General features: G+C 38.0%; 1 protein-coding gene across 2 annotated transcripts in view; it reads left to right on the top strand.

Moving 5' to 3' along the window:
* Msh3 (mutS homolog 3) overlaps positions 1–17,466 on the top strand; it is a 166,715-nt gene that overhangs the window by 106,212 nt on the left and 43,037 nt on the right. For both annotated transcript variants that reach the window (XM_070031172.1, XM_070031171.1), the window contains exon 19: positions 3,265–3,376. In XM_070031172.1, coding sequence (XP_069887273.1) covers positions 3,265–3,376 — 112 coding nt within the window. The remainder of the gene's footprint in view (positions 1–3,264; positions 3,377–17,466) is intronic.

The following is a 17,466-nucleotide window of genomic DNA, read 5'->3' as shown; positions in this document are numbered from 1 at the left end:
CAGAAAATCTACTTCAGGAAAATTAGGAAGATTTGGACCACACCCAGACATGTTTAGTTGTTTATTGTAGTACTAATTAGAACAATGGAAGTTTGAACACTCTCAATACTCAGTGGAGAATCATTAACTCATTCCTGCAGCAGGCTCAAAAGAATGTCAGAAATTTCTGGCTGAGAAGTTGGCTCAGTGGTAGAGTGCTTGCCTTGCATTCATGAGGCCCTGGGTTCAATTCCTCAGTACCATATAAGCAGAAAAAAGCTAGAAGTGGTGCTATGGCTAAAGTGGTAGAGCACTAGCCTTGAGCTGAAGAGCTGAGGGACAGTGCTCAGGCCCAGAGTTCAGGCCCCACCACCACCACCACCACAAAAAAAAAAAAAAAAAAAAAAAAAAAGTCAGAAATTTGACAAGAAATAATCCCTAATCTGTGCTATACCATCAAGCTCATTTGAGTGACCAAATTTCATTTTCTTGAAGATCTGTTGCTTAAAGGATAAGTTTACTGCTTTTGTTATTTTTTTAAAAAGAGAATGAAACCCATTTTCTTAATCTGAAATAGACTTGAGGATCTTTAGTGATCCTTTTCCAGAGTCTTGAAGTTTACTACTTAATAATTTTAGGAATTATTTCAGGTTTATCAAGTTGTTTTTTTTTGGGGGGGGGGGGGTCCGGTCATGGGGCCTGAACTCTGGGCCTGGGCGCTGTCCCTCAGCTCTTCAGCTCAAGGCTAGCGCTCTACCCCTTGAGCCACAGCACCACTTCCGGCTTTTTTCTTTTTGCTTCTGTGGTGCTGGGGAATCGAACCCAGGGCCTCAGGCATACCAGGCAAGCACTCTACCACTGAGCCACCTTCCCAGGCCCAATCAGGTTTTTTTTTAAATTAGGTTTTTCAACTGTAATGTAAAACTATAACAAGAACAGTGGAGAGTGATGATACAAAATGGCAGAAAAAATAATCAATCACCTTTTATTTTCCTTCTGTGTTGCCCAGAATGCTGAGACATCTTTGAAGAAGGTCTCGTAGAAAAGTACAAGGGCCATGGTGGTAGTCCCTTTCTAACTTTCATTGAGTATAACTGAGAATTCAGAATTTCCTAGTTTTTATTGATGGCAAAGAGAAAACAATTGACAGTAGCATATCAGAGCTACTTGATTAATAGGAAGATGACTGTAAAGAGAAGACAGCAGTGTCCTGAGTGCTCAGGGTGACGGCGGATTGCCTTGTATAAACAAACCTTGAGATAAGGAGGGCTCAGATGACAATATAGCAGGCAATATTGTGTCAAGAATTGAGGCATAAATAAGATATACACAGGACAAAAGGTAAAGTGTTATTCTCATGCAGTTAGTCATTCTATAGGAACCATTTATTGTTTAATATTTGGTGACAAGAACTTGGATTTTACTGTTTTTCTAAAAAGATGTGATAATTTTTTAGATTTATTCACAAAAATTTAGTTGATAAAGTTGGTAGGTAGACCAGGCAGGAGACTAAAAGAACACACGATGTAGAAACAGAATAATTTGATTATTTGAATCGGTGCTTATGAATCTAAACATGAAATGCTGTGGAGCAAAGACTATAGCTCTCCTGTTTTGAAGAAAATAATGAGCTTTAAGCTGTTTTCAAAAGTCCTCCAAAAAGTCTTGTAATTTTTGATGGAAGTATGAGAAAAATCAGAACTAATGAACTATAATCTATTAGACATATCCTAATGTGGAATTTAGGATTTATAAAGGAATAATGCTGACACATGCTTGACAGCTCATAGGCAGATAATGCATAGTGTGTTGGAATAGAGAATCACCATGCTTAAATTCTTTTTTAAATTGAATTAATTGTATAAGAGGTTTTGGTGTGAGAATTCCACAGATGTCCACACTATAATGTGAACAAATTCACCCCTCTGTTATGTTTTTTTGTGGGCTGAGGCTGTGTCTCAGTAGACTTACACTTGTCCAACACAAGCAAGGCTTGTGTTTGATCCTCAGCAATTTTTAATTTAAAAAAACAAATTATGACTTAAATTTGTTTTCAGTCTAACTTGTGTAAACTTATTTGTAAAACGAATGCTAAAATATTAGAGTCCATTAGAACCAGATGGTAAATGGCAAAGTCTTTTTTTCATACATACTGGTGACTTGAATAAACTATCCAAGTAGTGGTTGTGGATTGATAGATGACCGTATGACCCTGTTTTTAACAGAAATCACATGCAGTGTGACATGCAGGTGAATATAAATACATGGAATGTTGGGAATGGGAGGCTGAAATCTGATCTGTTCATCTCTGGGGAAGAAGTAGAGAAGGGCAGCCTCAGGGGGTTTGGGGAAATAGATAAAGCTGTAGGTAAAAACTAGTAAGACAGAATGAACAGAAAGGCAAATGCTAATTTTTGTGTGCAAAAAGTGAAAGAGTTAAAATAAAAATAAAAGATTTCCAATGAACAGAATATAAAATTTTGAGACCATTCTGTCTTCAAATCCAACATATAATATTTCAATTAAGGTAATAATTAAATCTGGAAATAATTTTACTTAATTTCCTTTTATTCTTATTGATAAAAATAATTTAAGTAGAAATAAGCACAAAACAGTCTTTTCTGATGTACATATTATTTGATCTTAGACAATAGACAAAAGGGTCTTAGAAAGATAGATAGTTGCTGGAGATGTGGCTCAAGTAAGTGGTCAAATACCTTGACTAATAAGCTCAAGGCTCTGAGTTCAAAACTCAGTGCTACAAAAGCAAAACAAATAAAAAAAGTAGATAGGCTTCACTAGTGGAGCCATCGTAAGATTCTGTGACCATTGTACTTCAGCGCACTGTTATTCAGTAATCTAGTTACTGATTTATGGTTAAAATTTATCTTTCATACTCAAATTCTTGTGTGTGTGTATGCGTATGTGCACGCGAGAGTGTGTGTATGTGTGCGCCAGCAGTGGGGCTTGAACTCAAGGACTTGTGCTCTTGCTCAGCTTTCACATCCATGGCTGGCACTTTACCACTTGAGCCATACCTCCATTCCTGGCCTTTGGCTGTCCAGGTTGACTTCAAACCATGATTCTCAGCTGTCAGCCTCCTGAGTAGCTACAGTAGATATGAACCACTGTGAACCACAGCCCAGCTCTGCGATGGGCTCTTAATATTTATGTTTAAGGTCTTGTCATCTCTCTTATTGTCTAGATATGGAACTTTTTCATGCTATCTTAAAGAATTTTTAGAAACTATTTCCATGCCATAAATTGATATAATTCGTTTTGCAGGCCAACTCTACAAGAAGAAAAGAAAATCATCATAAAAAATGGAAGGCATCCTGTGATTGATGTGCTACTCGGAGAACAGGATCAATACGTTCCCAATAATACAAATTTATCAGTATGTATCACATTATGCTAAAATATAAGTAAAAGATATAACACTGATACCCAACCTTATCCAGGTTATGACTTTGGCTATATATAGACTGATCCTGGGTATAGTTTGGATTTACCACCACTATGGAATTAGTACAATTTCCAGTGAAAAATTATCTATAAATGGAAAGATTTTTTTCCATTAAAGGGGATTATCTTAGTCAAAAAAGTTCTTTACACTCATAAATACTCAAATATGCCAATGAGTTTGGAGTCATCCCATGGTTCTGCAGATTCTTGTTCTACATTTTCAAATGCTCTGTGAAAGAATTGGAGATGTTTCCACTGATTTTGGTAATGAGAATTTTTATCATATGAACTGGAATTCTGTAGGACACTGATGGTCCGACATCCTCATTCTTTTAACATATACCTCAGATGATGAGGTGAGAATAAGGTAATAAACAAGACAGATTGGTTCCTTGCCCTTACATAGCTGTGTATGAGTCAGAATCTTGAAAATCAGGGTGTTCTAGGAGCAGGTAGCAGGTTAATCCAATGGGGGAGCATCGAGGCAAGTTTTCTAGGGTGAGGTTATTAAAGTCAATCTAGGAAGGGAAGTGGAACAAGTATGCCAGCCTGCTGAGGGAAGACAAAGCAGGGTGAAGACGTTGAATAAGATAATACATAGTGAAAAGAAATGTTCAGAGATGAGGAGGAGGCCAATGCCCTCATATACTACATTAAGAAATTCACATTCATTTCCCAAGAATATTAACAAGTGATTGAAGCTGAGGAAAAAAGTGAACTTGTGGCAGGGTATATGTGTTACATAAAGTTACATTGTCAAAGCCCAAATAGAGTCAGATAGTAAATAGCAAGGATAGATGTTATGTTACAACAATCCTACTATAATACAGAAAAAGAAACCAGAATGAACTGAACTTGATTGACTTAGGAGAGATGACCAGGTGTTTTAGAAAGAGATTGAGGATTCAGGGAGAGGGGATGGGCTGATAGATGACATTATTTACTATGAAAACCATTCTGAGTTCATTAACTAGTGTTAATACATTTCACTGATTTGGCTCTCTGTTAATTGGGATGATAGAAAATTTACATGCCAAAGGGGCAGACAAAGGATTTATAATTGTAAGCTTTCTGAAGTAATTACTATAAGAAGGGCTTCAGAGGTCTATCTGTCTATCACCAAGCTTTGGCTGAAACGAACATTACTATTAACAGAGTTTTCTCAGGCAGGCACAGTAAGTGGGCCTTAAGCTTTTAGAAACTAGGCTAGGGTTTAGATTTCCTCCATAAATTATGGATGAAATAATTTTTGATCAGAGTCTAGTGTTTTCATAGGTGGTAGCTGAATCCTAGTTAAAAAGAGGGAGCAGAACAAGCCTGACTAGAGTTTTCACGGAGGAGTGAGTTTTTGTCAATGTAACATAAAATAATGTGAGGATGGGGGTTCAGTAGTTGAGAGAGATTGAATCAGAGAAAGAAACACCTGCCTTGAGATTTCAGAGGTGGTGGTATTCTGGTTAATTACAAGATCTTAAGTATGGCCATGAAATGTGGGTAGCAAAAGGGGAGAAGAACATCTTGGCAAATGAGATCAAGAAACAAAGTTTAACATATTTATAATGTACCATGTGATTTTTTTTCGTTTCTTTGTATGTCCCACCCCCACGATAAAACCCGTTTTCACTGTATTTGATGTCGGTGCCCTGCATCTTGTATATACAATTCTCTAATTTGGGGAGGGGAGGGGAAAAAACCAAAATGCTTAAATAGGGATACAGGTTGACCCATTGTAACAATGAGATGTACAAAACACTATGTTGAAAAACGAACTTTACAATTTAGGTGGGGGTGGGGGTGGAGGGAGGAGTGTAGTTGTGGAGGTGGGAGGGAAGGGATGTAGGGGAAAAACAAAGAAGGAGGCAGCAATGCTTGCTAGGAAATGTACTCATTACCTTGCTCATGTAACTATAACCCCTCTGTACAGTATTTTTACAATAAAAGAGTATCTTAAAAAAAGAAATTTAGGAGAGTCATTCATGGAAATGTTGAGATCATGTAAGATAACTTGTGGTAGAAGATGGTAGTGATCCAGGAATGTCAAGGAATGAAGTCTGGAGACATGCGGTTTGTAGACCCCTGCATTGTGGGTGAGCAGAGGTGGTAAGGCCCCAAGGAAGCTAGGAACAACTTCTGAACCCTGAGGCACATAGGGCAGAATGTGGCAGAAAGCACATCCTTCAGTGAGAGGACTGCAGGGAGGTAGCAGACTATCAGGTTTTTATTTTAGTGCATGAAGGCAAAGTGTAACAAAGTGGTTAGAAAGTAGATGTGTTAGGGGATGTTTCTGAGGACTGAGATGTGCCAGAGCAGTTGGAGAGTAGACCAGAGCATCAGGATTTGGGACTGTAATAGTTTTCCATCCTGGGCAGTGAATAAGGATGACAGATGTGTGGCCTGGCAGATGTGTCTGGCTGTGAGAGTGGTGAGTGAAATGAAAAAAGCTTTGATTTCCATCCATGTTCATACTCCATTTGATACAGTGACTTTTGGGTAGTACATAATCCATATCTTGGCCTGTTCAGGCTGTAACCAAGTGCCATTAGACTCAATGCCTTATAAACAACAGAAATATATTGGCCATAGTTTTAGAGGCTGAAAAGTCCAAAATCAAGTTTGCTTTGGCTGATGGGAGCCTGTTTGTGCTTTATGAATGATACTTTCTCACTGTGGCCTGACATGGGACAAGATGAGACGTCTCCCTCAGACTGTAATGGCCAAGTCATGTCACAAGGCCACACCATTTAATACTACTGCCAGGGAACTTAGAATTTCAGTGTGACTTTTGGGGGAATACAACATTTAGACCATAGTAACCCCAGGCCCAGTGTCTATGAGTGTGTTAATTTTTATTATAAAATTTTCATATTAATTTATTAAACAAGTTAATAGGTACTAATCCTGTTATTATTTTTCAAAGAAGCCTATTTGAGCATAAGAAGTTCTTTTTCAGTTCCCATAATGCCAGTAGATGTAGCTTTTTTTTGAGACATTAATACAGTTCTAGTATTTCATAGCTTGGCTTAAATTAAGTTATAAGTCACTTAAAAATAATTTCCTGTTTCTGATTCTCATGCCCATCAACTTGATCCCAAGCATATTATCCTTGGCATTGATTTCTTTTGTTGTTTCTTTTTCTTTTTGTCTACGAAAGTATTTAAATTTTGAACAAAAATTTTTTTGGTTCCATATGACCAAGTTTATTCTTTTTTAAACATATATTTTTTATTGTAAAGATACTGTACAGAGGGGTTACAGTTACATGAGCAAGGTAATGAGTCCATTTCCTATTGAGCATTGTTATCCCCTCCTTTGTTTTTCCTCCACCATCCCTTTCCTCCCCAACTCCTCCTCCCAGCTGTCCAAGTTATAAAGATTGTTTTCAACATAGTGTTTTGTACATCTCATTATTACAATAGGTCATCCTATATCCTTATTTCAGCATTTTGTTATTTCCCTTCCCCTCCCAAATTAGAAAAATATATATACAAAATTCAGGACACTGGAATTAAATACAGTGACAACATACAAAGAAACAAAAAAAAATCACACAGTACATTATAAGTACATTAAAAAGAAGAACAAGAAAGATAAAATCTCTTGTGTTTCTATCTTGGGGTTCATTTCACTTAGCATCAGGTTATATGGTCATATGTACATAGCTTTTGACCTCTTCTGCTTGTCCTAGACATATACTAGTTATTGCACATAAGGGAAACCATGGGACCTATGTTACTTTGGGTCTGGCTTACTTCACTTAATATAATTTTTTCAAAGTCTTTCCATTTTCTAACTAATGGGGCAGTGTCATTTTTTCTGAAGGAGGCATAAAATCTTGATCCAGCATGAAACGGCAGAGCTTCTGCATGGCAACGGACATAGCAAGCAAGATCAATAGAAAGCTCATGGATTGAGAGAAGGTCTTCACTAGCCATACAGTGGACAAGGGTCTCATATCTAAAATATACTTAGAAACTTAAATCCCCCAACAACAGATCCTCAAAGAAACAACCACCCTATTAATAAGTGGGCTAAAGACTTAAAGAGAGACTTCTCTTTTTTCTTTTTCTATCCTCCTCTCTGCTTTCTTTTAAACAGTGTATTATACTGTTTAATAAATAGGATGTGAAGAACGAAAATAGCCTTCTAATTACAAGGATGTTTCAAAGAAACATTGAACTTTTATACTTAAATCTTTACAAAATAAATGGAATGGTTTATTTTCCTTGTAGGCACCTTAGAATATTCTAGAATATTCATTTCTTTTACATACGGTTTTTTTCTGACTTGAGTAGGAGTTGACATGGAACTGTTGCTATGGTGAATGCATTCTATTTTTTAGAATATAAATTTATATATAGGGATAGTGTGGAGAAAAGTTACTATGTAAAAATCCAATCTAAAATATCTAATGGTTATTAATTTATCAAATAAACCCTGAAAATAATTTCCTCCAGGTTAAATGGCATTGTGGCTTTTGATATGCAGTTTTAAGGAAAGGTCTTTTATGTGTGTAAATTATATGTGTGCCTTCAGGAATTCTCTGTTATAATATGAAATTATTATAGTGCATCTGAACAAGCTAACTTTCTGCCCACTTTCTCTCTCCTGATTTTAAGAATAGTTTTTAAGCTCCTATCCCCACTTTTCTTTTTCTCTTTCCTGTTGGGATATTGTAGCTGCTAGATTGTACATCCAACCTCCATCTTGTCCACCTCCATTATTCTTCAGTCTTTTCTACCTTGTATTACTCTCCCCTTTGAATTCATGCTGTGCATTCCAACAGTATTGGACTTCTTCCAGTTCCCAAGTGACAGTGCCTCTGGGGCTTAGCAGATGGTCTTCCCTTTGCCTACAATGTCATCTTTCCCCACCTCATTCCCTCCCATCTCCCATCCACCCACAGCTCACCCAGCCCCACTGTCTTGCTCAGCTTGTTCTTCCCACCTTGTCTTGGATGACTCCTCTGGCAGGAAGCCCCTCTGCCTCATGCCAGCCTCTCTACTTCTCCCCATCCTGGTCTGGATACTTATTTCACCAAGTTATAATTGCTCTTTTTGATTTGTGTTTCCAGCAGACTGGAAGCTTGAAGCGAACAGGGAACAGGTCTGTCTGTGTTAGGTATAATCCCAGTATCAGTCACATATCACTGACTTATAGCAGGAACCTAATCAGATCTACTAAATAAGGATAGCTAGAAGCAATCCCCGAGTCTCACTTGGAATTTTTGCCTGTTTTAAGTTCCTCCACAAAATATTATTATTTTCAGCGCATTATATGGAAATTTCACAGTTTACAGATTAATTGCACTGAAGGAAAATTAGGAATCTAGGTCCCTGTTGGTGTGGGGAAGAAGTGGCCTTCCAGAGGCTTTTTGAGTTGGATAATGTTGATTGATTTCCTAAAACAGATATGTTTGAAGGCAAGTTAGTACTTTCCAACTTTTTTTCACTATAGCACACATTGAAAATGATTATATAGCATTTTGATAGCACTATAGACTAAAAGGAGTAGGAAGAGATTGCTCAGTGCCAAAGGAGGCAGGTCAGTGGCCCTGGCCACTCCAGCACTGCATGGCACCATGAAGGTTAGGGAGTGAGCATCTTGGCATGCCTGGAGCCCTCCAAAAAACCCAGACATCTGCTTGGAAACTCTACAGTAAGCACTCAGCTTGCCTACAGCTGTGAGCTTACTAAACGAAACAGCTCTCTTGTGGATGGATTTTTGATAGCCATGAAAGTTTGGGTGTTGGATTTGAATTAGACACTGGAATCTGAGTCTCAATCCCTTCTTTGGAAGTCAAGCAGTGTATGAGACTCTTCAGTCCCTAACAGTGTGTGACAGTATTCGAGTGGAATGTTTACATTTATTTTTTATATAAATGAGTGTTTGAAGTTGGCAAAGATGAGGACAGATGTGCAGTATCTTCTTTTCTTCCAGTACAAGTGCTTCTACTTTTCTTGGAAATGCTTGCATTGGCAACCTGATAATTAAAAGACTAATTAAAGTAATATAGTACCGTTGGTATCCATGGGTATATGGTTCCAAGGAGACTACTATTGATGAAAAACTATAAATGCTGTGGATTCTTGATTCATTTTTCCCTTAATAATAGAGCCACCCAACATCTGCTAAAGACATGGTACCTTTCAACAAATCTTAACCTTTTCACTTTCTCATTTAAATTAAGTGCAGTAACTTTTACATTGCTCTTTGGGAAGTAAATTTCAACAAAACTAAGGGTAGATCATACACCAGTTAAAATATAACTGCTGATGAAACAAGCCTGACTGAGCTGTCTGCATCTGCATAATATATGTGTGGGAATTTAAAAATGTGATTCTGAAATTTCTCTTGATTTTATTTATTAAAACAGTAATACATCCACAAATGAGCTGATCTTCACTATATTCATAAGCTGTTCACTACTTGTATATTTAGTGACCAAGGAGAACAGTAGTAATAGACTATAAAATAATGTCAGAGCTTTAAGCTTAATTTCATTCTGTGGCTAGATAATTCTTATAGATTCTATCAGTGAACTTTTCACATAGCAAGATAATTGAATGATGAGCACCAGGAGAGGGACAGCAAATTTGATCAGGGTGTGTATTGTATGGGTGTATAAAATGAAATCGTCCTTAACTAATAGATGGTGATAAAAGTGTTATTAAAAAAGAAGAAAAAAACCTAAAGGAAAATACTAGTTGTAATTAACAGTTACCATTAATTACCATTATTATTAATTATTATTATAATTATCATTGTTTTCTGTGACTTTTGTACTGTTCCTCTCCTTGCTTCTGAAACTGGGATGAGGAAGAATATAGATGCAGTAACTGGTTGTTTTTCTGTGTGTGTGTTCTGACTGTGTTGCTTGCTCTCTGCCCAGGATGGTCTTCCTCTTTCTTCATGTCCTTTACCTGTCTCCATTGAGTGAACTTCTATTCATCCTTCAAGACCCAACAAAGTACTACTTCCCTCACGAGCATCACTCCATCCAGAAATCTTTCTATTCTAAGACTTATCTCTTGTTTTAATTTTTTGTTGTTGTTGTTGGTTGTAGGGCTTGAACTCTGGGCCTGGGCACTGCCCCTGAACTCTTCAGCTCAAGGCAAGCGCTTTACCCACTTGAGCACACAGCACTATTTCTGGATTTCTGGTGGTTAATTGGAGATAAGAGTCTTATGGACTTCCCTGCCTGGGCTGGCTTTGAACCTTGATCTTCAGGTGTCAGCCTCCTGAGTAACTAGGATTACAGGCATGAGCCATCAGTGCCTGGCTGTTTTAAAATTTTTATATGTGCTACTTTTGGTGCATAGGGATAGCTGGAAGTGCTGCATGATGATAGGCGGTATAAACTCAAATCTCTTTTACTGTCATCTTGTATAGGCCACCATTCTTCTTGGGCCTTGGTGTCTTTATCCATAAACAGGAGAAATTGGGTTGGGTTCCAGGCAGCTGTTCTTTTTTGTTTGTTTGTTCATTTGTTTTTTTTGTCAGTCGTGGGGCTTGAACTCTGGGCCTGAGTTCTGTCCCTCAGCTCTTCAGCCCAAGGCTCGTGCTCTACCACTTGAGCTACAGCGCCACTGCCGGTTTTCTGGTACTTTATTGGAGATAAAAGTTTCATGGACTTTCCTGCCCGGGCTGGCTTTGAACCGCGATCCTCAGATCTCAGCCTCCTGATTAGCTAGGATTACAGGCATGAGCCACCTGCACCCGACTCCAGGCAGCTGTTATACTCAGTACGGTGCAAGAGAATAATGTCTGGGTGGGAAGTATTTTGTTTGCTACGATGGCATCTCAACTCACACTACTGCTTTCCAGCCTTACTGTCCCCTTTCTTGATCACCTTGGGTTAAAAGTACAAAGATGTGGCTGAGAACTTTATCTGGAGGAGTTTCTCACTGTCATCTGCTATTGATTGTCATTTTCAGGGAATAAAACACTTTGAAACTGCCACATTTCCCCCCCAGTGGCCTGAAGGTACTATAAAAATAGCTCTACCATAATTAGTTTTTAAATATTGAAATCATTGTCTGTACCTGTCAAGAAAGAAATCATTGTTTGCAGAAAATTACTTGTTACTGGGAACTTAGAAATGAACTTGTGACAATTTTAGATTTTTTTTTTATTGTGAGAATACCGTACAGAGGAATTACAATCACATGGGCAAGATAACAAGTACATTTCTTACCCAGCATTGTTGCCTCCTCTGTTTCCTCTTCCCATCCCTTCCCATACTCCTCCCTCCCCCCACCGGATCTTCCCCCTATTCCCCACCAAAGTTGTAAAGTTCATTTTTCGACATAACGACTTGTACATCTCATTGTTGCAATGGGCCCACCTGTATCCCTAGTTAAATGATTTGTTTTTTCCCTTCCCCTCCACAAATTATACCAACATCAAATACAGTGAAATCATGGGTTATACCGTGGGGGAGGGATATACAAAGCAACAAAGAAATCATCTTATAAATATATTAGAAACAATTGCATGAAAGGAAAAAAAAAACAAGAAAACATTTGAATACTTATCTTAGGGTTCATTTCCCTAACATCAACTTATCTGACCTTTTCTGCTTGACTCAGACATATACTAGTTATTGCAAATAAGGGAAACCATGGGACCTATGTTTCTTTGGGCCTGGCTTACTTCACTTAATATAATTTTTTCCAAGTCTTTCCATTTCCTAACAAATGGGGCAATGTCATTCTTTCTGATGGAGGCATAGAATTCCATTGTGTATATATACCACATTTTCTTGATCCATTCATCTACTGAGGGGCATCTGGGTTGGTTCCATATCTTAGCTATGGTAAACAATGCTGCAATTAACATAGTCGTGCTGGTAGCTTTAGTGTGGTCTTGTTTGTGATCATTTGGGTAAATGCCCAAAAGTGGGATTGCTGGGTCATAGGGGAGCTCTATGTGGAGTCTTTTGAGGAACCTCCATACTACTTTCCAAAGTGGTTGTACAAGTTTACACTCCCACCAGCAATACAGTAAGGTTCCCTTCTGGCCACATCCCCTCCAGCATCTGTTGTTATTAGAGTTCTTGATTATAGCCATTCTAACTGGGGTGAGGTGATATCTCCATGTTGTTTTGATTTGCATTTCTTTTATGGCTAGAGAGGTTGAGCATTTCTTCATGTGTCTATTGGCCATCCTTCTTTCCTCTTCAGACAAGTTTCTCTTTAAGTCTTTAGCCCACTTATTTATGGGGCAGTTGTTTCTTTGAAGGTTTGACAATTTTAGATTTTATTTTATTTTACTTTTTTGGAGGGACTGGTGATTGAACTCAATTACTCCTCTTACTTAGGCAAGTACTCTAACACTTGAGTTACTCCTCCAGCCTAGATTTTATTTCTTTTTACTGTTTCACCATGTATTTTCTGATTTCATAGTTGCATGACTTTACATCTTGCTATTACATCCATTGGTGGAGCCACGACCCTTAGTTACCACCCTTAGCTATTCTTACTAAGTAATAACTCTGATTCCCTATTGTTGAGCAAATATCAATACCATAGAAAATAGTGACATGAGCCTACTAAATGGCAATGTGAGAAACTGGATCCCAGTCTTCTAACTATATGCTTTACTACTACCTGTCTTATTTTGACAGTTTATTACATTAAGATTTTAAAAATTACAAAGTATGAATTCTCATTGGATGGAAAAACTGAGTTGAACAACAAATACGAACACTCATATCAGAGAAAAGGTATACATTTTTTCTTTCTTATAGCTTACTGGCTGTGAAAAAACTCATCCTTACATGCTCACAGAGTTGGATAGCCATGTTGGAGGCAATTTCTCTAATATTACAGCACAGTTCAGGGAGCCTCCGCGGGGAATAGGGAGTTTCCTTTCTTGAGTTCTTCCTGGCTTTGGTGTTTTTCACTTGCTATTGTGGACTTCTCTCTATTGTCCAATTTTTATATAATGTTCTGAATATCCAGGTAACAAGGTACCATTTGGAAGTTATGTGACTTTTTCCTAAATTACATAAACATTTATAGTTACTTGTTCAGTATGACAATCCGTGAAATAACTAAACTTATTCATTTGGGTTGTTATTTTTTTTAATATTTTAAACAAATAGAAAAAAAGCAAAGGACCATATTGCAGATAGCCTTGCACCCCTGTTAATGTTATAGAGTGACATTTTGTGATAGTTTATTTTAAAAAAAGACACAGCTAAGTTTGCATTTAATTAATTACCACCCACTTTTATTTTCTTCCTCTCCTTTGCCTCCATGGCACCATCCTTATGCATGGTTTTTATTATTTTATATGACAAATATATATCTATAAGCATTATATTATTGTTTTTTATGTTTTAAAATATACATAAATATGCCACTGAGTTTATCTTATGTTTAAAAATTTTTTTTGTTTATCATTCATTTTTTTAATGTACAGAGGAGTTACAGAGTACATTTCTTTTTGAACAGTGTTACCTCGTCCCTTATTTTTTCCCAGTTTTTCCCTCCTGAGTCCCCTCCCCCACCCCAAGTTGTATAGTTCATTTTCAACATAGTATCTAGTGAGTATCACTGCTGAAGTAGTTCACCCTTTGTCCCAAGTCTGTCTAATTATATTGGTATTCCAATTGTTTTAATAATTATAAAAGTAGATACATTCAACCTCCTAATGGCAGTTTATTTCTGCTTTTCTTTGTGGATATAAACTGTACAGCAGTGAAAAATTTGATATTCACTTGTATGTTTTTTTATGGAAGATATTTTTAAAAAGTTACTAACGGTTCTGGTAAGTCAGGCTACTTGCGAGGCAGAGATTGGGGGTTTATGGTTCAAGGCCAGCCTGGGCCAAAATTGTTTTTAAAAGTTTCAAGGCTCGGGCTGGGAAGGTGGCTCAGTGGTAGAGCGCTTGCCTTGCATGCCTGAGGCCCTGGGTTCGATTCCCCAGCACCACATAAGCAAAAAGAAAAAAAGCCGGAAGTGGCACTGTGTTTCAAGTGGTAGAGCGCTAGCCTTGAGCTGAAGAGCTGAGGGACAGCACCCAGGACCAGAGTTCAGGCCCCACAACTGGACCCCTCCCCCTCCCCAAAAAAAGTTTCAAGGCTCCTATCTCTACCATCAGCTGGCGTTCCATAGATTGGGGAAACACAAATTGGAAGTCACATTCAGGTAGTCTCTGCATAAAGTATAACCTTATCCTGAAAATAACTGACACAAAATGGTGCTGACAGGGTGGCTCAAGTGATTAGGGCACCTGTCTAATAAGTGCAAGCCCTTGAGTTCAATCACCAGCTCAGAAGGGGGAAAAAGATGATTTCTTTGTTTATTTATTTATTTATTTATTTATTTTATTTGTGAACATACTGTACAGAGGGGTTACAATTACATGGGCAGGATAATGCGTACATTTCTTACCAAGCATTGCAGCCTCCTCCTTTTGTTTACCCTTCACGTCCCTTCCCAGCCTCCCCCCTCCCCCCCAATCCCAATCCTTCTCCTTCCCCCCCATTTCCCCCTCCCCCCCGCACCGACGTTGTAAAGCTCGTTTTGGACATGACAACTTGTACTTCTCATTGTTGCAACAGGTCCACCTGTATCCTTAAACAACTGGTTTCTCCCCATCTCCTCCTCAAGTTATACTGACATCAAATATAGTGAAAGCAGGGGTTATACTGTGGGGGAGGGACATACAAAGCAACAAAGAGATAATCTTATAAATGCATTAGAAACACATACATGAAAGAAAAAAACATTAAAATACATATCTAAGGGTTCATTTTCCTGACATCACATTATCTGACCTTTTCCGCTTGACTCATGCATATACTAGATATTGCAAATAAGGGAAACCATGGGACCTATGTTTCTTTGGGCCTGGCTTACTTCACTTAATATAATTTTTTCCAAGTTTTTCCATTTCCTAACAAATGGGGCAATGTCATTCTTTCTGATGGAGGCATAGAATTCCATTGTGTATATATACCACATTTTCTTGATCCATTCATCTACTGAGTGGCATCTGGGTTGGTTCCATATCTTAGCTATGGTAAATAATGCTGCAATAAACATTGTTGTGCTGGTAGCTTTAGAAGATGAGTTCTTTGTTGTAACGACTTTAAGCCCCTAGAATCTTTTTAGGTGTGAAAATATATCTTAAAATAATTGTTTCAAAATTTTCCTACCCATATTTCTTTTTAAAATTTCAGTGTTTTACTGATAGTCCTGGGACTACGGTGCAGGTAATACATAACTTGACTTAGCAAGTGAGAGGCCCTGATTTTAAATCTCACTACATGTGCACATGTGTGCATGTGTGCATGTATGTGCACACACACACTTAGGGAGTAACATTAAATTTTGATACATATGTACATTGTATAGTATTTAAGCAGGGTAAACCTGTCTGTCTCCTCAAATGTTTATCATTTCTTTTTGATAAAAGTATTTATAATAGTAATCAGGCTGGGAAAGTGGCTCAGTGGTAGAGCGCTTGCCTTGCATGCCTGAGGCTCTGAGTTCGATTCCTCAGCACCACATAAGCAAAAAGAAAAAAGCCGGAAGTGGTGCTGTGGCTCAAGTGGTAGAGTGCTAGCCTTGAGCTGAAGAGCTGAGGGACAGCGCCCAGGCCCAGAGTTCAGGCCCCAGGACTGGACACCCCCCTCCCCCAAAAAAGTATTTATAATAATCTTTTCTTCTAGCTAGTTGAAAGATATAGTACATTATCAATATCTACAGTGCACCAGAACTACTTACTCCTATTTAACTGCAACTCAGTACCCACTGGTCAAACCTTTCTCTATCCTCCATTCCTGTACCTTCTATTTCCTCAATCCTCAGATAACCACCAAACTACTCTCAGGTTCAGTAAGACTAACTTTTATTTTTAATTCCGTATTTGATTCTGGTCAGGTGGTACTTGCCTGGCTTGTTTCACTTAACCTAATCATCTCAGTTCCATCTACCTTTTTGCAAATGACAGGATTTCTCATCCATTCTTCTGACTGAATAATATTCCATTTCAGTGTGAATGTATATGTGTGTATGTGCACGTGTGCACATATGCACACATGTATGCGTGTGTGTGATATCACCATGTCTCAGTTATCATGAATAATGCTGTACTACACATGGGTGTGCAGGTTTCTCTTTAATATACTGGTTTCTTTTCCTGTGGGCACTTACCACGCATTCCTTTTAGATAAATATCAAGAATAACTTAATTGACCGATGCTACTTGTAGCATTTTTTTTCTGACTAATAATATGCTTTTCAACCTTTTGTATTCTTTTTCTCTTCAAATATCTTCTATGTATCCTATGTCCATTTTCCATTGTGTTAGTGTTATTGATATGTAGGAGTTATATATTATCTATTACTTCTTTGTTATTTGCCTTTCCAGGTTTGGAATCCATGTCATATATCACTGTGACTATATCACAGTGTATCTGTTCTACTGTTGATGAATTCCTGGTTTACTTCCAATTTGAGACTATTGTGAAAAGTACCACTGTGAACAATCTTTTACTCATCATTTGTTATGCAACATACCTGGGAACAGAATTGTTTTGTTTTTCTATTTTCTTTAATTTCATCCTCTCTCTTGATGTCATTAACCTTTTCCCCATGATGGCTTTTCTTTTTTTTTTTTTTTTTGTCGGACATGGGGCTTGAACTCTGGGCTTGGGTGCTGTCCTTGTGCTCTTCAGCTCAAGGCAAGCGCTGTACCACTTGAGCCACAGCACCACTTCCGGTTTTCTAGGGGTTTATTGGAGATAAGAGTCTCACGAACTTTCCTGCCTCAGATCTTAGCCTCCTGAGTAGATAGAATTACAGGCGTGAGCCACTGGCGCCCGGCTTAGCCCCATGATGGCTTTTCATATTGAATTCTTCCATCCACGTAGATTTAGTGTAGGAGGGTTGTATGAGATTCTGGCCACTTTTCACATGGACATCCAGTTTTGCCACACTCATTTAATGAATATTGCTTTTTTGTTTGTTTGTAATCCTCTTGCTACTTTTCTGTTTGCTTCTTTCTGAA

The sequence above is a fragment of the Dipodomys merriami genome, unplaced genomic scaffold (genome assembly GCF_024711535.1).
Source record: "Dipodomys merriami isolate MVZ:Mamm:240054 unplaced genomic scaffold, mDipMer1.0.p SCAF_20, whole genome shotgun sequence".
Taxonomy (NCBI): domain Eukaryota; kingdom Metazoa; phylum Chordata; class Mammalia; order Rodentia; family Heteromyidae; genus Dipodomys; species Dipodomys merriami.
This window is presented reverse-complemented; position numbering and strand designations above follow the sequence as displayed.